General features: G+C 43.3%; 1 protein-coding gene across 2 annotated transcripts in view; it reads right to left on the bottom strand.

Moving 5' to 3' along the window:
* LOC115193640 (spectrin beta chain, non-erythrocytic 1) overlaps positions 1–25,122 on the bottom strand; it is a 133,847-nt gene that overhangs the window by 52,944 nt on the left and 55,781 nt on the right. For both annotated transcript variants that reach the window (XM_029752480.1, XM_029752479.1), the window contains 3 exons: positions 6,673–6,824; positions 873–1,046; positions 303–394 (listed from right to left, as the gene is read on the bottom strand). In XM_029752480.1, the coding sequence (XP_029608340.1) occupies positions 303–394; positions 873–1,046; positions 6,673–6,824 (418 nt within the window). The remainder of the gene's footprint in view (positions 1–302; positions 395–872; positions 1,047–6,672; positions 6,825–25,122) is intronic.

Genomic DNA, 25,122 nt, shown 5'->3' with positions numbered 1-25,122 from the left:
TCCCTGTGGAACGCTTTCGACACCTTGTAGTCCATGCCCTGACGAATTGAGGCTGTTCTGAGGGCAAAAGGTGGTGCAACTCTATATTAGGAAAGTATTCCTAATGTTTTGTACACCAAGTATACAAGGGCTAGGCCAGAATGTTCCTATATATGTTTTCACATATACCCTTGATGTTGTTGATATTTTAGATCACCATCTGTTGACCATAATGTGTTGGATTATTCTGCTGACTGTGCCTCAAGCTGTTGGTGCTGTGGTGGTGCTGCTGTGGTGGTGCTGTTGGTGTTGTGGTCACTCACCCAGCAGTCTTCATCTGGCACCACAGCAGCAGGGCATCTTTAGCAGACTTCTTCTCCTTGTTGTCCTCTGTCTCCACTCTGATGTCCTGGATCTGAGAAGCACATACCCCAGAATAACAAAATGGTCAAACAGCACCAGCCATCATCAGGACACCAAGACTGAGACAACCACTATACACAGAGACTGAGACAACCACTATACACAGAGACTGAGACAACCACTATACACAGAGACTGATATAACATATATATGCACTTAGGCTGGCACACACACACACACATAGAATAAATACGTGCACACACACTGGAATGCACCCACCTTCATTGAGTGACAGGCACATAAACACCACCTCTCAGCACTTTCTCGATATACAAATAAACAAACGCATCCCACTTCCTGTCTTAGTTTCAGTGACATTGACCCACATCTGTGGATTTAAGTGGGATTTTTTTTTATTACAATTTATAAAAATGTAATCCCTTTACCAACTGTGCTCTCTCATTTTATAATCAGCACATGCACGATATGTGAGTGAGTGAGTGAGTGAGTGTACTGGGTTGTCAGCTGACCTGGAAGCGGAGGATGATGGTCCAGATTAGGCCGAGGGTGAGGCGGTGGTTGCCGTCGACAATGTCGTGGGAGCCCATATTCTCCAGATGGACCCTCTGCTCCTTGAGGAACTGCAGGGCCTTGTCGACGTTCTCCAGGCAGTGGATACGCATGCGCCCCTTAGTGGGCTTGGGCTGCGGAGGGGAAAGAAAGAGGGACAGAGGTTGTACTAGCACAGTCTAATTACATTAGTGTCACTCATACTCTTCATATCGCTGACGTTCTACTGCCAACAATCTAAATGGTTTGGTTTTATGTATTTTGACTTGAGGCAGGACTCCCTGGGCTGATGACCTACTTAGCAGACTTCTTTAATCCTTGAGGTAGGCAGATTTAAAAATGTCTATACAAGAACAAAGTGATGTACATTATATGAGGACATATCTATGGGACTTCAGTGTGTGTGTGTGTGTGTGTGTGTGTGTGCAAATATATCATGTATTTTATGTGTTACACTAAGTAATCCTAAAATGACCAAGAGGAAATGAGATCTCTGATATGTCTGTCCTTCCAGACCTGTGATGCCATATGTAGAGAGACAGGTCATCCAGAGCTTCCCCAGGGTTAGAACCCATTTTCCAGGGGTCATGACCCAGGAAGTACTCAGGGCCTGGCCTTGTTGAGACAGCTGGAGAACACCAGTGGGTATCTCCTCTGTCTAACACAAATAACACCAGATCAGAGCGATGAGAGATACCCATCTGGCATTTTAATGTAGTGTTCTGTGGAGTGAACTCTTACACAGCATTCCTACGCTTCCTGAAACAGTTGAGAAATGGAGGCTGGCTTGAGTTGCGATCATTTTGCTGGACTCCATTGTACAGCATGTAGGCCACTCCGCCAGTCTTTCTATATCAAAGATCTCATTGATCATTTCTCCCTCTGCCTTCCCTTTCACTCCATCATAGCAAGCCCGCTTTTGAAATTCTTCCATTCTGTAGTTTTTTTTGCCTCATTTCCTCGTAGCGGTCAAAAGAAGCTCAAATCTCAGAGTGAAGGGCTCATATTTTGAAGGGACAACAGTAGACTGCATTCACTGTGAGTGAGTTGAAACTGTGGTCAGATCTTTCTCACAGCAAAGACCCGTGAATGGCCTCAACGGAGGGCACGATCTACTGGATGTGGTAGGGGCTGTAGTCAGGCTTAATGGCATTTTGATTCCAGAGCTGTCTAGACGAGTCCATCAGAGAGCTGCCTTTCAAAAGCCACTGGTGGTGAAGGGAGGGGTGAGGGGAGAGGGAGCTAAAATGGGACATAGTTAATAAAACCCATCAGCGTCAACTTTGCTAAACCTCTTTTTTTAGTGGCAATTCTGCAGTGATAATTGCTTCTCTCCCCTCCTTCAGCACAGCTGCTAAGCTGGAACATTTCATTGGCTCAGAGTGAAGTTTGCCCTCTGACGTCACGTGCTGCTGCTGCCACCACCACCACAGTGCTGATGTTTTGGTTTTGCCTTAATCTAACTCCAGTCTGTGCATGAGGTCTCCTAACCTAGCTTGGCCTCTAGCATTCAATTGTAAGCAGTCTATGTGTGTATGTCTAACTGCATGCTAGAGCACATGCTTGGTGCGTTGAATGTATACAATTGGGTCTGCATCAGTGTGTTTGTGGTTCATGTAGGTTATAAACGTGTATGTCTGTATTTATTATGGACCCCCATTAGTTCCTGCCAAGGCAGGAGCTACTCTTCCTGGGTTAAACACATTAAGGCACATCACACAACAACAGATACAATAAGATAGTACATCATGACATCATTAAGGCACTACATATCTACAACACAACGTTTATAATACCACCATATAACAATATTAAAATATACTTGTGTGTAGAGTGCGTGTCTCTTCACAGTCTTCGTTTTTCCTGTTACGTTTATTTTAGATTTTTTTGTACAATACAAAACATACAAACAACAGCATGTAGATGCATATAGACGCACACAAACCGCGATGTTCCATAAGGTGTCGTTTTATCTGTTTTTTCAAATCAGATAAATGGCTCAATGTAGTACTGTGGGCCTTCCATGGTCTAGCACACAGACTTTGAAGAGACATCTGGTGGTATGTCTTGCGGGGTATGCATGGGTGTCTGAGCTGTGTGCTAGTTGTTTGAACAGACAGCTTGATGCGTTCAACATCTCAATACCTCTCACAAGGATAAGTAGTGATGCAGTCAGTCTGTCCTCTACTTTGAGCCAGGAGAGATTGACATGCATGTCATTGATGTTAGCTCTCTGTGTACATTTAAGGGCCAGCAGTGCTGCTCTGTTTACATTTTAGTCATTTTAGCAGACGCTCTTATCCAGAGTGACTTACAGTAGTGAATGCATACATTTCATACATTTTTTTTCTGCGCTGGCCCCCCGTGGGAATCTAACCCACAACCCTGGCGTTGCAAACACCATGCTCTACCAACTGAGCTACAGGGAAGGCCTGTTCTGAGCCAACTGTAATTTGCCAATGTCCCTCTGTGGCACTTGACCAAATGACTGGGCCGCAGTCCAGGTGCGACAACACTAGGGCCTGTAGGACTTGTTTTGTTGATAACAATGTCAAAAAAGCGGAGCAGTGCTTTATTATGGTCAAATACCAATACAAACTAGGGAAACATCTGTATAAAATGGTCCTCATAAAATAAATACCAGACACAGATGTTAACTGAACGATCCACCCAGGAAGCTGTTGCTTGAGCATTTCTATTGTACTACGGTAAGATGAATTTATCACATTTTCAAATTTTGTTGCTCAAGCAACAGATGCCTGGATGGATCGTTCAGTGTAAGCCTCAATCAGGTTTCCATGAGAGACCACATGATCCCTGTAACCCAATCTGTGACCCAGTCTGAAACTCTAGCAGTGTAAAATATCTACTTCTCTGCTCTGTCCTCAACTGAACTGCTCGCAACTAGGGTTGCAAAGGGAGGATATGTTACTCAAAGTTTACCAGTAAACTACTACATTTTTGGTATGTTTCAAGGATTTTATGTCATTTATCCCAATACCCTTTCGGGTACTTCAGATTATTATAGGCGTCTGTAATTATCTCAGGCCCTCTGTGTGGACTGATCACGTCTAAAATATCTGAAATAATTCATTAAAATAAACAATGACAAAGCTGATCCTAAATATAAACTATTAACTAAGTGAATACCGTTATTTTTTAATATGAGGGTTTCAGCATGAAATATACTTAATTGTTTTTACACACTTATTTATTTTACTATTTGAATATGTATTTATTGTCAATGACTTGGCTCAAACTGGTTGCAGTTGTTAAAAAAGTCAACAGTTGGAAGAGTTGCAAAATAATGGCATTGTTGATTAGATGCTTTTTTTCAATAATTAGTCTATTTTCTCTTGAACCATACGGTCTATCTGACATAAAAAATGAACACCACACTGCGTGGACAAATCATTAGGAACACCTGCTCGTTCCATGACAGACTGACCAGGTGAAAGCTATGATCATTTATTAATGTCACTCGTTAAATCCACTTCAATCAGCGTAGATGAAGGGGAGGAGACAGGTTAAAGACAACTGAGACATGGATTGTGTGTCATTCAGAGAGTGAATGGGCAAGACAAAATATTTAAGTGCCTTTGAACGGGGTATGGTAGTAGGTGTCAGGAATACCAGTTTATGTCAAGAACTGCACCGTTGTTGGGTTTTTCAAGCTCAACAGTTTCCCGTGTTTATCAAGACTGGTTTACCACCCAAAGGACATCCAGCCAACTTGACACAACTGCGGGAAGCATTGGAGTCAACATTGGCCAACATCCCTGTGGAACGCTTTCGACACCTTGTAGAGTTCATGACCTGATGAATTGAGGCTGTTCTGAGGGGTACAACTCAATATTTGGAAGGTTTTAAAAGTTATTCAAGTATAAATGACCCAAGTCACGATAGACTGCCATAGATTCAGTTAATTACAAAAATGACTAAAGATTCTGGTAACTTTGTTAAATTACTGGTAGGTTTGCAACCTTACTCATAACCTCTCCATAGTATCCACATATACACCATGACCTTGCCTTTACCAGGGCTGCTTTAAATATATTCTTTACCAGAGGTGGAGAGAGCAGTTAAGGTGTGCCTGGTTTTATAATGTTGAATCTGTGAGATATGATGAAGGAGTTATACTGCTGCACCATTATTAGAACACAGATAAGAGCAATATGAGTCACAACTATGACTACAAATACCCTTTCAAGTAGAAAAATATACACTGCATTCGGAAAGTATTCAGACCCACTTTTTCCACATTTTGAGACGTTACAATCTGATTATAAACTGTATTAAATAAATAAATATCCTTATCAATACCCCATAATGACAAAGTGAAAACAGGTTTTTAGAAATGTTTGCAAATTAATTAAAAACAAAAAAACAGAAATACCTTATTGACCTAAATATTCAGACCCTTTGCTATGAGACTAAAAATTGAGCTCAGGTGCATCTGGATTCCATTGATCATCCTTGAGATGTTTCTACAACTTGATTGGAGTCCACCGGTGGTAAATTCAATTGATTGGACATGATTTGGAAAGGTACACACCTGTCTATATAAGGTCCACAGTTGGCAGCGCATGTCAGAGCAAAAACCAAGCCATGAGGTCGAAGGAATTATCCGTAGAGCTCCGAGAGAATTGTGTTGAAGCATCGATCTGGGAAGGGTACCAAAACATTTCTGCAGCATTGGAGATCCCCAAGAACACAGTGGCCTCCATCATTCTTAAATGGAAGAAGTTTGTAACCACCAAGACTCTTTCTAGATCTGGCTGCCCGGCCAAACTAAGCAATCGTGGGAGAAGGGCCTTGGTCAGGGAGGTGACCAAGAACCCAATGGTCACTCTGAGAGAGCTCCAGAGTTTCTCTGTGGAGATAGTTGTCCTTCTGGAAGGTTCTCCCATCTCTGCAGCACTCTACCAATCAGGCCTTTATGATAGAGTGGCCAGATGGAAGCCACTCTTCAGTAAAAGGCACACAACAGCCTGCTTGGTGTTTGCCAAAAGCCACCTAAAGGACTCTCAGACCATGAGAAACAAGATTCTCTGATCTGATGAATCCAAGATTGAACTCTTTGGCCTGAATGCCAAGCATCACGTCTGGAGGAAACCTGACACCATCCCTACTGTGAAGCATGGTGGTGGCAGCATCATGCTGTGGGGATGTTTTTCAGCAGCAGGTACTGGGAGACTGGTCAGGATCGAGGGAATGATGAAAGGAGCAAAGTCAAGAGGGATCCTTGATGAAAACCTGCTCCAGAGTGCTCAGGACCTCAGACTGGGGTGAAGGTTCACCTGCCAATACGACAATGACCCTAAACACACAGCCAAGACAACGAAAACTCGAAGCTCTAATTACTGCTTCAACTGAGTAAAAGGGTCTGAATACTTATGTAAAAGTGATACCAGTTTTTCCATTGTTAATACATTTGCAAACAGCTTTAGCATTATGGGGTACTGTGTGTAGATTGATGAGGATTTCTTTTTAAATCCATTTTAGAATAAGGCTGTAACGTAGCAAAATGTAGAAAAAGCGGTCTGAATACTTTCCAAATGCACTGTACGTGTACCCTGAACAAAAAATATGTGAAGCATATTAGCCATGTGTGGGCCGAATGTATGCATATAGGGTAGAATCATGGAGGAATCGTTTGGAACAGCAATCCCAAAGTTAAATTATTTTGACAATAAGATCATTTTTTTAAGGTGAATTATTACTCTGTGTGTGACTGGGAAATCAGTCTGACTAACGTACCAGTCTCTCCCCAGAGAGGACCTCCAGTAGTTTGATGAGCATGCGTCCATCTCTCAGGTCCATATAGAGATCAGTGATCCTGCAGGACACTCTGGCTAGGTGGGAGTTGACCCACTTGGTGAAGGTCTTCTTCTGCACCGCCTCACGCTCATCTACAAGAAGGAGCAGAGAGAGATCAGGGGGTTAGTTTCACTTCTGCGTTCTATCATTGGATCATATTAACCAGGTTATCACCTGGGGGTATTTTACAGTTCAACTGACGTGTGCTCTTCTTTAGTCTCTCTGTCACACTCACACACACACGTAACCGATGTGAAATGGCTAGTTAGTTAGCGGTGGTGCGCGCTAATAGCGTTTCAATCAGTGACGTCACTCGCTCTGAGACCTGAAGTAGGGTTTCCCCTTGCGTTGCAAGGGCTGCGGCTTTTGTGGCGCGATGGGTAACGATGCTTCGTGGGGAGTCAGTTGTTGATGTGTGCAAGGGTCCCTGGTTCGAGCCCAGGTTGGGGCGAAGAGAGGGACAGAACCTACACTGTTACACACACACACAAACAATGTAGATTATAAAGTTAAACACTCCAGGTGTGTGGCTAACAGAGTAGAACGTGAGGGTTTGCAGGCCTCTCGACAGAAACAGCATGTTCCTCTCATCTTCCTGTTTATGCCAGGTGTCCCCGGTTGTTTGACTGGCTGTGGGCCTTTGCTACTGTTCATCTTTTGATGAAAACCTACACCAAGGTCGTCACTGTTCTGGAATAACTGTGTAGGGTGTAGCTTCCTATGTCTAAGAGGTACAAAGTAGCTAGCTTTCACAGAAAGACAGACAAGTACAGTAAATATCAACATTTCACGGGCTAGGTAAGTGTTTAGTAAACATTTGTATTTGCATTTATCATTGATCTCCATTAGCTGCTGCCAAGGCACCTGCTACTCTTCCTGGGGTCCATCAAAATTAAGGCCGTTTAGACAATTTTAAAAACATTCCAATACATTCACAACACACTGTGTGCCCTCAGGCCCCGACTCTACCACTACCACATATCTACAGACCAAAATCCATGTGTATGTGTGTATAGTGCGTATGCTATCTTGTGTGTGCATGTGTCTGTGCCCATGTTTGTGTTGCTTCACAGTTCCCGCTGTTCCATAAGGTGTATTTTTATGTTTTTTAAATCTAATTATACTGCTTGCATCAGTTACTTGATGTGGAATAGAGTTCCATGTAGTCATGGCTCTATGTAGTACTGTGAGCCTCCCATAGTCTGTTCTGGACTTGGGGATTGTGAAGAGACCTCTGGTGGCATGTCTTGTGGAGTATGCATGGGTGTCCGAGCTGTGCGCCAGTAGTTCAAACAGACAGCTCCTTGCATTCAACATGTCAATACCTCTCATAAATACAAGCAGTGATGAAGTCAATCTCTCCTCCACTTTGAGCCAGGAGAGATTGACATGCATATTATTAATATTAGCTCTCTGTGTACATCCAAGAGCCAGCCGTGATGCCCTGTTCTGAGCCAATTGCAATTTTCCAAACATACTTCAATACTTATTTGTTTAGGCCATCTTTAAATAGCCAGTCTTGTTTGTGCAAGCTAAATGTTGTTAGCATAGCTGGTGCTATTCTCACAGGATGACAATATCCTAACATATACTGAACAAAAATATAAAACAACATGCAACAATTTCAATGATTTTACACAAGGAAATCTGTCAATTGAAATAAATTCATTAGGTCCTAATCTATGGATTTTACATGATTGGGAATACAGATATGCATCTGTTGGTCATAGGCACCTAAAAAATAGGTAGGGATCAGGAAACCAGTCAGTATTTGGTGTGACCACCATTTGCCTCATCCTTCACATTGAGGTGATCAGGCTGTTGATTGTCGCCTGTGGAATGTTATCCAACTCCTCTTCAATGGCTGTGCGAAGTTGCTGGATATTGGTGGGAACTGGAACACGCTGTTGTCCACGTAGATGCAGAGGATCCCAAACATTCTCAATGGGTGACCGGTGAGTATGCAGGCCATGGAAGAACTGGGACATTTTCAGTTTCCAGGAATTGTCTACAGATGGGGCTGTGCATTATCATATTGAAACATGAGGTGACGACAGCACAACAATGGGCCTCAGGATCTCGTCGTCCCTTGTATCTCTGTGCATTTAATTGCCATCGACAAAATGCAATTGTTTTCGTTGTCCGTAGCTTATACCTGCCTATACCATAACCCACTGTGACCATGGTGCACTCTGTTCATAACATTGACATCAGCAAACCGCTCGCCCACACAACGCCATAAACGCGGTCTGCGGTTGTTAGGCCGGTTGGACATAGTCAAATTTTCTAAAACGACATTGGAGGTGGCTTATGGTAGAGAAATTAACTTTAAATTCTCTGGCAACAGCTTTGGTTGACATTCCTGCAGTCAGCATGCCAATTGCACACTCCCTCAAAACATCTGTGGCATTGTGTTGTGTTACAAAACTGAATGGCCTTATTGTCCCATGCACAAGGTGCACCTGTGTAATGATCATGCTGTTTGATCAGCTTCTTGATATGACACACCGGTCAGGTGGATGGATTACCTTGGCAAAGGAGAAATGCTCACTAACAAGGATGTAAACAAATTTGTGCCCAACACAAAACACATTTGTGCGTATATACATTTTCTGGGATCTTTAATTTCAGCTCATGAAACATGCAACCAACACTACATGTTGCGTTTATATATTTGTTCAGTGTAAATGGCCAACTGCACATACTGTAGGCTAAGTGACACAGCAAGATGGCGCCAACAGACATAGCAGCTTTGCTTTGTTAGATTACTTGTTAGATATCACTGCATGGTCGGAACTAGAAGCACAAGCATTTCGCTACACTCGCATTAACATCTGCTAACCGTGTGTATGTGACCAAAAAAATTTGATTTGATTTGCTTCTTGCTCCTAAGCAAGAAGCGTGTGTGTTATTTCTTAAATTATTATTCCAGAAAGTGTGTGTTATTACATACAGCCGGAAATAACTTCTGGATATCAGCGCGGCTGTAACTCACCAGCATTACGTCCAGGAATAAGACTTTCCCCGAATTGGATCTTTTATTCGTACCCTCAGGGCAATTGAACTTATCCCAGAGGCTGCTCCATGACGCCGCCGGCGGAGAAGAGGTATTTCGGAGTGGACTTCTAGTCCGACTCAGGAGGCGTGCACACCATCCACCGCTTCTGAGTATATTACTTGCTAATGTTCAGTCTCTGGACAACAAAGTAGACAAGCTCAGGGTGAGGATCTCCTTCCATAGATACATTAGGGACTGTAACATACTCGGTTTCACGGAATCACGGCTCTCTCTGGATATACTGTCCCCGTCCAAACAGCCAGCTGGGTTCTCAGTGCATCGTGCAGACAGGAATAAAGAACTCTCTGGGAAGAAGAAAGGCGGAGGTGTATATTTCATGATTAACTACTCATGGCGTGATTGAGATAACGTACAGAAACTCAAGTCCTTTTGTTCACCCGACGTAGAATACTTCACTATCAAAGGCCGACAGTATTACCTCCTAAGATAATTATCTTTGGTTATAGTCACAGCTGTGTATATTCCCCGTTAAACTGATACCACAACAGCCCTCGAGGAACTACACTGGACTTTGTGCAAACTGGAAACCACATATCCTGATGCTGCATTTATTGTAGCTGGTAAATTTGAGGAAAACACCACCAAAGTTCTATCAACACATTGACTGTAGTATTCGCGTTGCTAAAACACTCGACCACTTCTACTCCAACGTCTGGGATGCCTACAAGGCCCTCCCCTGCCCTCCCTTCGGCAAATCAGATCATGACTCCATCTCTTCCTATTAGGCAGAAACTCAAACAGGAAGTACCCGTGCTAAGGTCTATTCAACGCTGGTCTGACTAATCGAAATCCATGCTTCAAGATTGTTTTGACCATGCCGACTGGGATATTATATTATCCGGGTAGCCTCTAAGAATAACATCAATGTATACACTGACACGGTGTATATAAGAAACCGTGGATAGCAGCATTCACACAAAACGGAAAGCGCGAACCACCGCATTTAACCACGGCAAGGTGACTGGGATATGGTTGAATACAAATAGCATAGTTATTCCCTCTGTAAGGCAAAACCTCAGTACAGTCACAAAGCGGAGTCGCAATTCAAAAGCTCAGACACGAGACGTATGTAGCAGGGTCTACAGTCAATCATGGATTACAAAGGGAAAACCATCCATGTCGAATACCGACATCTTGCTCCCAGAAAAGCAAAACACCTTCTTCGCCCAATTTGAGGATAACACAGCGCCACCGACGCGACTCGCTCCCAAGGACTGTGGGCTCTCGTTCTCCATGGCCGACGTGAGTAAGACATTTAAACATGTAAACCCTCTCAAGGCTACCGGCCCAGATGGCATCCCTAGTCGCGTCGTCAGAGCATGTGCCGACCAGCTGGCTGGAGTGTTTATGGACATATTCAATCTTACCTCTGCTGCAGAGAATAAGTTCATTGGAGTTACCAGCCTAAGAAATTGCAGCCCAAATAAATGCTTCACAGAGTTCAAGAAACAGACACATCTTAACAACTGTTCAGAGAAGACTGTGTGAATCAGGCCTTCATGGTCAAATTGCTGCAAAGAAGCCACTACTAAAGGACACCAATAATAAGGCTTGCTTGGGCCAAGGAACACGAGCAAAGGACATTAGACCAGTGGAAATCTGTCCTTTGGTCTGACGAGTCAAAATGCGATTTTTGGTTCCAACCGCCATGTCTTTGTGAGACGCAGAGTAGGTGAACGGATGATCTCCGCATGTGTGGTTCCCACTGTGAAGCATGGAGGAGGAGATGTGATGGTGCTTTGCTGGTGAAACCGTCTGATTTATTTAGAATTCAAGGCACACTTAACCAGCATGTCTACCACAGCATTCTGCAGCGATACGCCATCCCATCTGGTTTGCGCTTAGTGGGACTATCATTTGTTTTTCAACAGGACAATGACCCAACACACCTCCAGGCAGTGTACGGGCTATTTGACCAAGAAGGAGAGTGATGGAGTGCTGCATCAGATGACCAGGCCTCCACAATCATCCGACCTCAACCCATTTGAGATGGTTTGGGATGAGTTGGATTGTAGAGTGAAGGAAAAGCAGCCAACAAGTGCTCAGCAAATATGGGAACTCCTTCAAGACTGTTGGAAAAGCATTCCAGGTGAAGCTGGTTGAGCGAATGCCAAGAGTGTATAAAGCTGTCATCAAGGCAAAGGGTGGATAATTTGAAGAATCTCAAACTACATGATTCCATGTGTGTTATTTCATAGTTTTAATGTCTTCACTATTATTCTACAATGTAGAAAATAGTACAAATAAAGAAAAACACTGGAATGAGTAGGTGTTTCAAAACTTGACTGGTACTGTATATTTCTTAACTCCATTATTTTACTTTGGATTTGTCTGTATTGTTGTGAATTGTTAGATACTACTGCACAGTTGGAGCTAGGAACACAAGCATTGCACTACACCCTCAAGAACATCTGCTAAGTATGTGTATGTGACCAATAAAATGTGATTTTTACATATACGCTGGTCTAATGTGAGCTAGCTGTGCCTCATACTGTAGGCCTACTGTACGTGCCATTTGCTGTTAGTGGTTAGCGGTCTTAGCTGGTCATGTTCTCACAGGGTTGTTCTAATTTAGTGTTCCCATGCATGACGGGTGGTCTAGCTTCTCACCCTACTGCAGAGCCCATAAACATCAGTCACTGGGCCAAGAAAACCAGCCGCACCGGTCAGCCCATACCTGTTGCATTAGCCATACACGTCGTCATCATCACACACACACACACACACACACACACACACACACACACACACACACACACACACACCTTTGCAAGCTATTCCTCATATGAACTCAAAGCCTGTTGCCATGGAAATCTGGCTTTGAAAGGAAGTTTCACAACCTCCCTCCATCAGGGTGGGTCTCCTTCTCGCAGACTGTAAGAAACGACACCCGTTAACAAATGTGCACTGATGCACTCTCCCCTCCAGCTCCAGGCCAGCCATTAGCTCAGAGGACATTGTGACATCACAGCGTGACCAGACTGCTAATATAGCATGTAGGTTAAACCCTGGTGCCAAACAGCTCGCTCCATCTAGGCTACGTCTTCACAGGACTGTCCAACGGCCTGACAGCCTGGTCCCAGAGATAGTACAGTAGATAGTGCCGCAGGTCCTCTTGTGGCTTTCATGAGTCGCAGTGCCCAGCGAGCAGGGCAGAGGCAGAGAGACAGAGAGAGCAGTGTGTCCCATTGTGGAGGCCCAGTCAGAGGTAGATGGAGGCAGGGAGACAGAGGGAGCTGTGTGGGGCCCAGTCAGAGCAGCACAGAGACAATGCAGACAGTGTTCTCCACCATGACATGCAAAGCTGCATCTGACTGCATCAGGCCTTATCACTGACTGGGCTAACTAGCTAACTAAAGGCTCCTTCACTGGGACACTTTGCTGCATGTTTAGATCATGGCTGTGTGTGGTTAGGCTGGTTAACCCAGAACTAAAAGGCTTGCATAATTGGGTCAGATGCTCAGTTAAGTTCTGGGACCATAATGTTAACAGAGGAGATTTAAATCTAGTCAGTTGCACAACTGAATACATTCAACCGAAATGTGTCTTCCACATTTAACCCAACCCCTCTGAATTAGAGATAACCGGGGGGCAGCCTTAAATCGACCTCCCCTTCCGAAATTCAAAAGATACTACACACTGAGAAATTGTGATTTGTCCAAATAACCAGTGTCGAAAAACCCAAGCACCACAACTAATGCTGCTGAACTCCATTTGTACCGTGACATATCTACAGTACAATTTATGTTTATGTAGTCTGTTCACAAGAGATTAGGCTATTCATAGGCTTAGCGGAGTTCCCATCAACCGGATGCATCCGGTTTTCAGGGATACAGCGAATTCAACTTAGCTTCCTTTCCTGCTGAAAACCGGATGTGGGAACTCTGCTCAGGATTTTTCTTTCACACCTGCTATGTTAGGTTTGGCAAGTCATGACTTTGTGAATCAGGAAAACGGCTTTGGAAATCAGGAAGGGACTAGATAAGCTCAGCATCACATACTATTCCAAATAAAAGTATCAAGGACCAGAATCAAAGGTAACTTCAATAACAAAACAAAGTAAAATAGTTCATTCACATTTTGCTGTGTGACACATGACCCTGTGTGCCGGTCAAGGTTGTAATTATACATTTTGACACAATCAGTTGCAGTACAAAAGGGCATACATCTAAAATAAATGTGTGTTCTTAATGAAGCTGAGATAGAGACAGATGGAGAATATGGGTGGAGCTAGACATGTCCTGAGTGTCAGTAAACAGGGTTTCCTGCAGGGCAGAGCATCTGGCCCAGAACAGAACACAGGAAGGGGAAACCTTCGCTCAACAGATGTACATATACACACACACACACACACACACACACACACACACACACACATACGGTTGCACATGCTCAGGCGCACACACACAAACACAAGCTCGCGCACGCTCAAGTGTGCACACACGCACAATAACTCCTTATCTCAACCTGCAGCTGAGCTCTGGCCCTGCAGAGTATAAACCGTAACCTCCTCTGACCCCAATCACAACACAGGTCTACCAAACTATCAGGACTGCTGACCAGACCACAATCTGTAGACAACCACTCTGTACGGCATCCTGATCACATAACTGTGTGCGCAATGTCAACTACTTACATAAAAATCAACTGAAAAATACCTAAAAGGTGAAATGCTAAGTCCTCCTATTAGTATGCCAAGACTAGTTGTTTTATTACATGTGACTGTTGACAGGCAGTGGGGGGGGACAATGAATACTGTGATAGCAACAATGAATAGCCTGGACTCAGACTAGATGTAAAATAGTAAATGAAAATCCAGGACACTGAAATTAGTTGATATTTTACATTTGTTATGGTTACATATGGCAGAAGGTTACTGAAGGCAAAAACGGGGTCATTGGGTGGGGCTAAAGCTAACTTTAGCCCCAAAGCTAACGTTAGCCACAAGAAAGTGGAATTCTTAATGAAAATTCCCAACTTATCATACAAATTGCAATTCGTAACGTATCATCCAAATTGTAATACGTAAGATATCATCCAAATTGTAATTCGTGCCATATCATACCAAATGGATGATGAACATCCACAAATTAACACATACTAATTTGAGGGTCCCGGATTTGTCTACTATGTTACACCTACCCCCGAGTCCAGGTTGAAATTAATATAGGGGAAACACTGAATAGCAATAGCAATGCAAATTCAAACTATCAGGCCTGGAAGCAGGGCTCTAAATAAAAAAAAATGCCATTAGTAGCACTGTTGCGCCCAACTTTAGAAAGTTAGGAGCACCACATGAAGTTTAGGAGCACCAGAAAATAAAATATATGTTTTGAATTGATTAAGATACAGCCTATATGAATTCTAGCTACTTTTGAAGCACATGTTGTGCTGTAACACTGTAAAGACAGTTTATTATAAAAGCAAAAATCTGGATACACCAGTCATCGATATTACAAAGCCATTTGTGGAATATTATCTTTCTACATTGTGTAAAAGCACAATATTCCAATTGAGATGCATTCCATTGAAAAGTGTACACGGTCTCATTAGAAACATCAAGTTTGTGATGAGGTACAAGGGATCGGTCATTCATTCTTTGCTGTGATCATTGATCTCCTAAAGAAGCTATCCTGTTTCCTTTCCGCCGAAGACACATTTCAGTTGAATGCATTCAGTTGTACAATTGACTAGGTATCCCCCCCCTTTCCCTTCCTGTCCTTTCTTTCCATGTCCCCAAATGTTTGGATATACTGGGAAAGTTACCAGGTTGTTAGCTTGCTAGCGAATGAGGTAATGTGACTGAACAAAGTATAAACAAATGGTTAACGGCGCGCAAGTAGTTTTAGAACCACCCATGACATGATTTATGAGTGTAAAATGCGGTCCCCACTAGAGGAAGATACAAATGTTGTGCCGATAATAAATAGGTTACATCTTTTAATCTGGTTGGTCTAGAAGCAAGCCATTTTTGCTGTAGTAATGGTGCAACCATGAAGCTAACGAATCTGAACGCGCTTGTTTCTCAAGGGCACTCGAAAACAACGGTACAGCAAAGACTTATCACACAGTGCTCCCAAAATAAAACTGTTGGTCGCACAGCAAAATATTTGGTAGCATGTGACCAAAATGGTGGCACTTTAGAGCCCTGCCTGGAAAAGATGTGGCCTTAGGTACTAGAGCAAAAGAAAAGGACTAAGAAAGAGATAAAAGACAAAATGACAGAGATGGATATTGTCACATCTCTCTGGTTCCTCAGTAAATGGTTGTGGGATGTGTCTGTGCAGTCACACAGACACCGACTGTAAAAAAGAGGCCTCTGCAGGGCCTCAGGTGAAACGGATCCAAAATGGACTGAGGTAATTAACTACGGAAAAGGACATCCAAGTCCAAGGTCCCCAATTCCAAACAGGTGTCAAACGAAGAGAGACAATGCAGACAAAACAGGAGATCTCTGTCTCTGTTTAATGACACGTCTTTCAGGGACACCGGATGAGTTTGGATACGTTTGGTGGGTGGGGGTCCCGGATGGTGATGACTCGAAAAACTAGTAATCTGAGCCAAATATTTCATCACAGGGACATTTAGCAGAGTCCACCTGGCCATACGAGGACTTACTTCCTGCTCTCAGAGCTCAGTGGAGCACAACTAAGGAGATTTTAACAGAAGGAGGCTACACAGCCAAGATGAGGTGTCACATTAGTGATGCAGAGAAGTGTGAAAGGATTTAAAGTAAAGTCGGTGAGCTAAGAAGAGCGAAAGAAACTGCAGTGGGGGAAAATGGAAAAGGTTGTTGGTCGCCAAAACTGTAAAAAGCTGTAACTGAAAATCGAAAGAACACAGACCAGGCCTCTGGGAATGAGATGGAACAATTCTATTTTAGCCTAATGCAATTGCTTGCTTACCCTATAAAATGAAATTAAAATCATAAAATACTTATTGTATAAGCCTGTTTGTAGAGGCAGTAACAGAAAAGGCTAGCCCACTGTGCTGATTGGCTACAAAGGAATTCATTCTGCTAGATAATCAAAACTCCCAAGTCGCAACATCAGGAGAGGAGTCTTAAATTACTCTCTGTGGCTTATCAATAATGCTGAACCAACAGCAGGGGCTATTTACAGAGTGGCTTTAACACACTGCCTGTGTGTGTGTGTGTGTGTGTGTGTGTGTGTGTGTGTGTGTGTGTGTGTGTGTGTGGCTAATAACAGTAATACTAATAATAATAAACAAAAGCTGCCTCTGGCCAGGCTGGGGTGTGGCCACATTGCTGAGACCGTGCCAGGATATCTAGCTAGTACCTAATCCTCTCTCCATGTTCTGCCCACACAGTATCTCTGGTGCTGAGAAACCTGACACAATGAAAGAAGGGAATGTACGGTACAGACCATGTGTCACTTTCGCCCTCAGACCAAAATAACTGAACAAATTACATTTCTACCTTTTTCCAGAAACATACGTCTTCCTCTCTCTCTGGCGGGACGACATTCTGCCTGTCTGTCCAATGATACTGACGCCTGGAGCAGCTCTCTGCCGCGGTTTGTTAGGGGACAGCCAGGCCATCGGTGACCGCCGGATAACCCAGTCACAGGAAAACACTGTCACATTGTGTCTCACTCACCAGAATACAGAGCTAATCAACACTGCATTGTTTCATTTAACAGCAGTCTGTAGGCTACTGCAGCCAAATGTAATATGCCTTTATGACCTTTCCTGAATAATGATGCCAATACCTATTAAATGAGCTGGCGAAATCAGGATCTGTATCCTAGAATGAACTCTTTCTCTAGGCATGCTACCACCGTAATCCTGGGGCAAAGAGTGCCATAGCCTATTAGTGTCCCATTCATCTAGAATCTAGAGCAGTGGTGTCAAACATACGGCCACGAGGGCATCCAATCCGTTCCACGGTGGTTTGGGTAATAAAATAAACAATTGTTATATGTGTATAAATGATAAAGGACCTACATTCATACAGTTCCTGGACTGTGTCCAGCTCGCTTTTAATCACTGACATGAAAGCTAGATAGCCCGGGAACATCGAAAATACTATAATAATATAACGATGGATAGAGGACAAAGCTTTGCAAATTTTGGGTGAGGCCCTCCGGAACTCATTGAAGACCGAATGCAGCCCACAGGGCAAAATGAGTTTGACACCCCTGATCTCACGTGAGAGAAGGATGATGGTGAGAGGGAAGGGTAAAAGGATAAACAGAGGAATAAAGAGGGGTGGCAGCAGCGGTAAATGAAGCTAGCAGCAGCCTAGCAACCTCACCCTGTTTGTGGCACAGCACCCCAATGCCACGTCCCAGATTGTTGTTAGCAAACTGCGGTTTAACCTGTTAGGGCTAGGGGGCAGTATTTACACGGCCGGATAAAAAACGTACCCGATTTAATCTGGTTACTACTCCTGCCCAGTAATTAGAATATGCATATAATTATTGGCTTTGGATAGAAAACACCCTAAAGTTTCTAAAACTGTTTGAATGGTGTCTGTGAGTATAACAGAACTCATATGGCAGGCAAAAACCTGAGAAGATTCCTTACAGGAAGTGGCCTGTCTGACAAGGTGTCGTTCTTCTTGTCTCTGTTTATTGAAGAGTGAGGATCTTAGCTGTAACGTGACACTTCCTACGGCTCCCATAGGCTCTCAGAGCCCGGGAAAAAGCTGAACGATATCGAGGTAGCCTCTGGCTGAAACACATTATCGCCTTTGCCAAGTGGCCGATCAGAGGACAAAGGGCTTAGGCGCGTGCCCGAGTCGACCCCATGCTGTATTTTCTTTCGTCTGTTTACCTAATTGCAGATTCCCGGTCGGAATATTATCGCTTTTTTACAAGAAAAATGGCATAAAAATTGATTTTAAACAGCGGTTGACATGCTTCGAAGTACGGTGATGAAATATTTAGAAATCTTTTGTCACGAAATGCGCCGTGTGCGTGACCCTTATTTACCATTCGGATAGTGTCTTGAACGCACGAACAAAACGCCGCTGTTGGAACATAACTATGGATTATTTTGGACCAAACCAACATTTGTTATTGAAGTAGAAGTCCTGGGAGTGCATTCTGACAAAGAACACCAAAGGTAATCAAACTTTTCTAATAGTAAATCGGAGTTTGGTGAAGGCTAAACTTGCTGGGTGTCTAAATAGCTAGCCCTGTGATGCCGGGCTATCTACTGAGAATATTGTAAAATGTGCTTTCACCGAAAAGCTATTTTAAAATCGGACATATCGAGTGCATAGAGGAGTTCTGTATCTATAATTCTTAAAATAATTGTTATGCTTTTTGTGAACGTTTATCGTGAGTAATTTAGTAAATTGTTAGTAAATTCGCCGGAAGTTTGCGGGGGGTATGCTAGTTCTGAACGTCACATGCTAATGTAAAAAGCTGGTTTTTGATATAAATATGAACTTGATTGAACAAAACATGCATGTATTGTATAACATAATGTCCTAGGTGTGTCATCTGATGAAGATCATCAAAGGTTAGTGCTGCATTTAGCTGTCTTCTGGGTTTTTGTGACGTTATATGCTAGCTTGAAAAATGGGTGTGATTATTTCTGGCTGGGTACTCTGCTGACATAATCTAATGTTTTGCTTTCGTTGTAAAGCCTTTTTGAAATCGGACAGTGTGGTTAGATTAACGAGAGTCTTGTCTTTAAAATGCTGTAAAATAGTCATATGTTTGAGAAATTAAAGTAATAGCATTTCTAAGGTATTTGAATATCGCGCCACAGGATTCAACTGGCTGTTACGTAGGTGGGACGATTTGGTGCCACCTGCCCTAGAGAGGTTAATTATATCTGCATCTGGTTGGGAGGAAGTGGGACTTTGTCCAAGAGACAATTCATCAAAATACACAAAGCCGGTATACCAAAATAAACATTGAGTTACGCTGAGACATTCAAAAAAAAACATGTGGTGTCAGGGACGGTAATTGGAAGAGATGTTGACTGCAGGTCATACAACGGCTCAGCTACCAAAAGTCTACATAAGACATTAACTTTACAACCGAATGCTTCCTTAAAAGAGCTTTGCTTGAAAAACTAGAAAAAGTGGCAATAGTACTATGTCAATTTTGAGACGCCATAGCCAGTATACACTTCCTCAAAATAGTCTGAACTAATCTAAGATAACTCAAGAAATCTGTCATTAGTTTTGACGTTTTTGCCAAAGAGATCTTATACCTGCAATTTTACACTAACTAAGATCTTTGGTGGTGTATTTTTCAATGAAAAAATGTGCATGAAAACGAGTCGTATCTCATTGAATGACAAAGACTTTTGAACAATTCTTACTGTTGACCAACAGACGAAGAGGCGTAGACTAAACCCAATTGTTTCGTCTAGGAAGCATGCGGGACACTGTAAAGGGTCTGTATCCTAAAGTCCATGAGGAATAAGAGCACCTCCTCCCAGCTGCCCACAGCACTGAGGCTAGGAAACACTGTCACCACCGATAAATCTACGATCATCGATAATTTCAATAAGCATTTTCCACGGCTGGCCATGCTTTCACCCGACTACCCCTACCAACAGCTCAGCACTCCCTGCAGCAACTTGCCCAAGCCCCAACCCCCCCCCCCCCCCCTTCACCCAAATCCAGACAGCTGATGCTCTGAAAGAGCTGCAAAATCTGGATCCCTACAAATCAGCTGGGCTAGACAATCTGGACCCTCTCTTTCTTAAATTATCCGCCGAAATTGTTGCAACCCCTATTACTAGCCTGTTCAACCTCTCTTTCAGATCATCTGAGATCCCCAAAGATTGGAAAGCTGCCGCGGTCATCCCCTTCTTCAAAGTGGGAGACACTCTAGACCCAAACGGTTATAGACCTATATCCATCCTGCCCTGCCTTTCTAAAATCTTCGAAAGCCAAGTTAACAAACAGATCACCGACCATTTCAAATCCCACCGTACCTTCTCCACTATGCAATCTGGTTTCCGAGCTGGTCATGGGTGCACCTCAGCCACACTCAAGGTCCTAAACGACATCATAATTGCCATCGATAAAAGACAGTACTGTGCGGCAGTCTTCATCGACCTGGCCAAGGCTTTTGACTCTGTCAATCATCGCATTCTTATCGGCAGAGTCAATAGCCTTGGTTTCTCAAATGACTGCCTCGCCTGGTTCACTAACTACTTCTCAGACAGAGTTCAATGTGTCAAATCGGAGGGCCTGTAGCCCGGACCTCTGGCAGGCTCTATGGGGGTACCACAGGGTTCAATTCTCTTTTCTTTTCTCTGCATAAATCAATGATGTCGCTCTTGCTGCTGGTGATTCTCCGATCCACCTCTACGCAGACGACACCATTCTGTATACTTCTGGCCCTTCTTTGGACACTGTGCTAACAAACCTCCAAATGGGTTTCAATGCCATACAACATTCCTTCCGTGGCCTCCAACAGCTTTTAAATGCTAGTAAAACTAAGTGCATGCTTTTCAACCGATTGCTGCCCGCACCCTCCTGCCCGACTAGCATCACTACTCTGGACGGTTCTGACTTAGAATATGTGGACAACTACAAATACCTAGGTGTCTGGTTAGACTGTAAACTGTCCTTCCAGACTCACATTAAACATCTCCAATCCAAAATTAAACCTAGAATTGGCTTCCTATTTCGCAAAACAAAGCCTTCTTCACTCATGCTGCCAAACATACCCTTGTAAACCTGACTATCCTACCGATCCTTGACTTTGGCGATGTCATTTACAAAATAGCCACCAACACTCTACTCAGCAAACTGGATGTAGTCTATCACAGTGCCATCCATTTTGTCACAAAAGCCCCATATACTACCCACCACTGCGACCTGTATGCTCTCGTTGGCTGGCCCACTGCGACCTGTATGCTCTTCGTTGCCAAATCCACTGGCTCCAGGTCATCTATAAGTCTTTGCTAGGTAAAGCCCCACCTTACCTCAGCTCACTGGTCACCATAGCAACACCCTCCCGTAGTATATATATATATTTTTTTTTAAATGCGGACACCTTAAGTGTATTCAATTTGGAATACTCTGTGGCACTGTCCTGTTAAAGATAGCTGTGCAAATGACACAGGATGGATGGAAGGTTTCAGATGACTTCAGTTTATACTTACAGACTGATTAACTGTAGGTTTACACAACCCTGCTTGTCCAGCTAGGGAGTGCTGTTTTACAGGACACAGCTGTGCACCCCTGCATCTAAACCAAGTATACAACCTCACACCCCTGGGGAAATATTCCCAAATGTTTTATCCCGGCCTCCCTCTCATGTAGGCTACAGTGTTTCCCCTTATAAATCTGTCATTTCTCAACTTCCTGCTCCGGGCAGGGTGCACACCCAATACCAGCGAGAGAGAGCAGTTGAAGGACAAACAAGGCTGCCACAGTGTCAAAGCCCTTTCTGCTGGGCCCACATCATAGCTGGCACACTGTGTCGAACAGAGAGACAGACTGGCAGGCCCCTCAACAGGGACCTAATTTTACTTAACAGGAATATAAAAATTGGGTCCTTGCCATCTGGGATCCTTGGGATGTCCCTAACCCCATTGAAGTTGACATTGTAAATGGTTAAGGTAAGGGTTACGGTTAGGGTAAGGGTTTATGGTACGCAAGTCCAAAGGATCCCAGATAGCATTAACCATAAAAACAGTCACCAATCAACAACAAAAAAGACAGCATTTTCCGGTCAGGTTTGTACGTCACGGCTGGTCAACCAATACTGCATGTCTCCCTTCACTGTATTAGTACAGAGTTTTACAGCGAGAGCTGTGTGGCCTCACAAGGGAAATATCATTCCTGTTTATTACTCAATTGATACACTCAGGATTCCAGTTGAAAAATGAAAGAATGTATAAAGTGTTTCCTGTATACGCTTCCATAACCACATCTGTGAGTGAACTTTGTTCATCATTTTTGCAGCTGGTTTCTAGATGACTATTCACTCATTCAGAGAAGAGCTTACAGCAACAGATATGACTGAGAATACAGCGTATGATTTGCTTAAGTCCACAAACTACTGTCCATTTTTGCATCTAAAGCTGTGTGTTTGATCAGACAGAAGACCGTAGCTAAAAAATTAAGACAAGCCTTCTGATGCAGTTAAATAAAGAACACATGACGCTGTTCACAGGGAATGCGGCACAATTCTCAGAGTGACAATAAATACTACAAGTAATGAATTAGTCATAATTTCAAGCGCGACTGCCACCTAGCTAACGTTCTGAGCAGAACCAAAATATATGAACAGCTACATAATCGCTCACATGTCAACATTTTCCACTCATGTGTGGAACAAGGGCTGTTCAGGATATATTAGCGCTGTTAATCTGTTTAATGAGTCTTCCTTGGTGGAGTGAGGGGATGGCAGGCAGAGTCGACTACGGCAGTCAGAACGTCATATGGAGAGCGGGAGGGAGAGGAGAGGCTCAGAGCACATCCTAGACCTTCTCTGTTGCTTTAGGGATGGAGAAGAAATCCAAAGCAAACACACTGACCAAGCTTTAAGAAAGCAGCAGCGTTTAGTTTTAGTCCCCATTTAAAACTCTGTAGGAAGGATCAAGTGTACAAAACATTAAGAACACCTTCGTCGGGGCATGAATTCTACAAAGGTGTCGAAAGTTTTCCACAGGGATGCTTCGCACAGTTGTGTCGCGTTAGCTTGATGTCTTTTGGGCGGTGGACCATTCATGAAACACACGAGAAACTGTTGAGAGTCAAAAACCGGTGTGCATGGCACTACCATACCGTGTTCAAAGGCACTTAAATATTTTGTATTGTCCATTCACCCTCTGAATGACACACATACACAACCCATGTCTCAAACCTGTCTCCTCCCTTTCTTCTACACTGATCGAAGTGGATTTAACATGTGACATCAATAAGGGATCATAGCTTTCACCTGGTCAGTAAATCATGGAAAGAGCATGTACATAATGTTTTGTCCACTCACTGTATATCACATTTTACAGTGAAACAAAAACAGCATGTACTGTACAATATGCTACCTAGGATATTACATTAGGACAATGGGTTTTCCATACTGAAACTGGAGCTCCTTCTGACTGACAAGCTACGGACTTCCAATAAAACGTCCACTCCTTTTTCTGTTCGTATTGCAGATAGCCCAGGTATAAAATGAAACGTCTTACAATAACCGATGTTCCCCTATACAGAGGCCAAGGCTGTGTGTAGGTGCTATTCTAGCGGAGGTAAAGCCCACAAGCCTGGAGATAGAAACGCTCATTATATCAAACATCTGTCTTAAATAAATAAATATATATGAGAGAGACAGAGACAGAGAGAGAGAGATGCTTCTGAAACTATGGGCTTTCTGAGACCCTCTCATGTGAGACACACACGAAACAGACAGTCTCTCTTCCAGCCACACCCTGTAGCGTACTGGAGAGACAGACCAGCCTGGTCTGCTTTAGTCTAACTCAGTCTTCATAACAGTGATGAGAGAGTGAACTAACACAAACATGGCTTTCGGCTGTTTGATCTGGATTGTGTATACATATCCAAACTCACGTTCCCAACGCATCCGGACCAAAATCCCTGCTCCCATGCCTTTCACCAGGCTGGAATTTGGGCTCGAGCCCTGGTACTTACCAAGACGGTCGCTGTACAGACAGTGTGGATGCCCCGCCTACACATTTTCTCAACACCACTTAATTTGTTTATTTTCTTCACAACGTTAAACGCCAAGGCTCTTGATACAGAAGGTCATGTTGAGACAAACCTCTTCTCTGAGTGTAACAAAGCTGTCTCTGCCTACAAAGATTATTAAGCAGATCAGCCTGCCTTGCTCTGCTCTAGAGGTTTAGCCTCAACGGATCAACCGTTATGACCTGAAAGAGGATCCCATGTAGCAACACTTCAGTTAATTGGTGAAGTTGACCTTTGGAGTCAGAAAGTTAGTCTGTTTATTCTCTGAGGAGAACAGGCAAGACCAGGGTGTACCTACTATTGAAGTTGTATTAGTCGTTTGTATGGGCTACGCATGGTATACATCGTCCAGTGAAATGCTTACTTGCAGGTTCCTTCGACAATACAACAATAAATTACAAAAGATAAGAATACGAACAAAGTAAATGACAGCGGAATATATATATTTTTTGCATAAGTATAATACAGGAAGGCACCATTTATAGTCCAATATTTACATATGTATTGGGGAAGGGGGGATGGGGGCAGCGTATAAACTGAGCAGTATAATAAGAGTCTGGTAGCAACAGTTGTGATGTGTGTGTAGCATGAATGTATGCGTATGTCTGTGTGCATGAGTGAGTGCATGTGTGCTAAGGTGTGGAGAATCAGAGCATGT

The sequence above is a fragment of the Salmo trutta genome, chromosome 5, assembly GCF_901001165.1.
Source record: "Salmo trutta chromosome 5, fSalTru1.1, whole genome shotgun sequence".
NCBI classification, from domain to species: Eukaryota; Metazoa; Chordata; class Actinopteri; order Salmoniformes; family Salmonidae; genus Salmo; species Salmo trutta.
The sequence above is the reverse complement of the archived record's forward strand: the minus strand, read 5'-3'. Positions and strand labels throughout refer to the sequence as shown.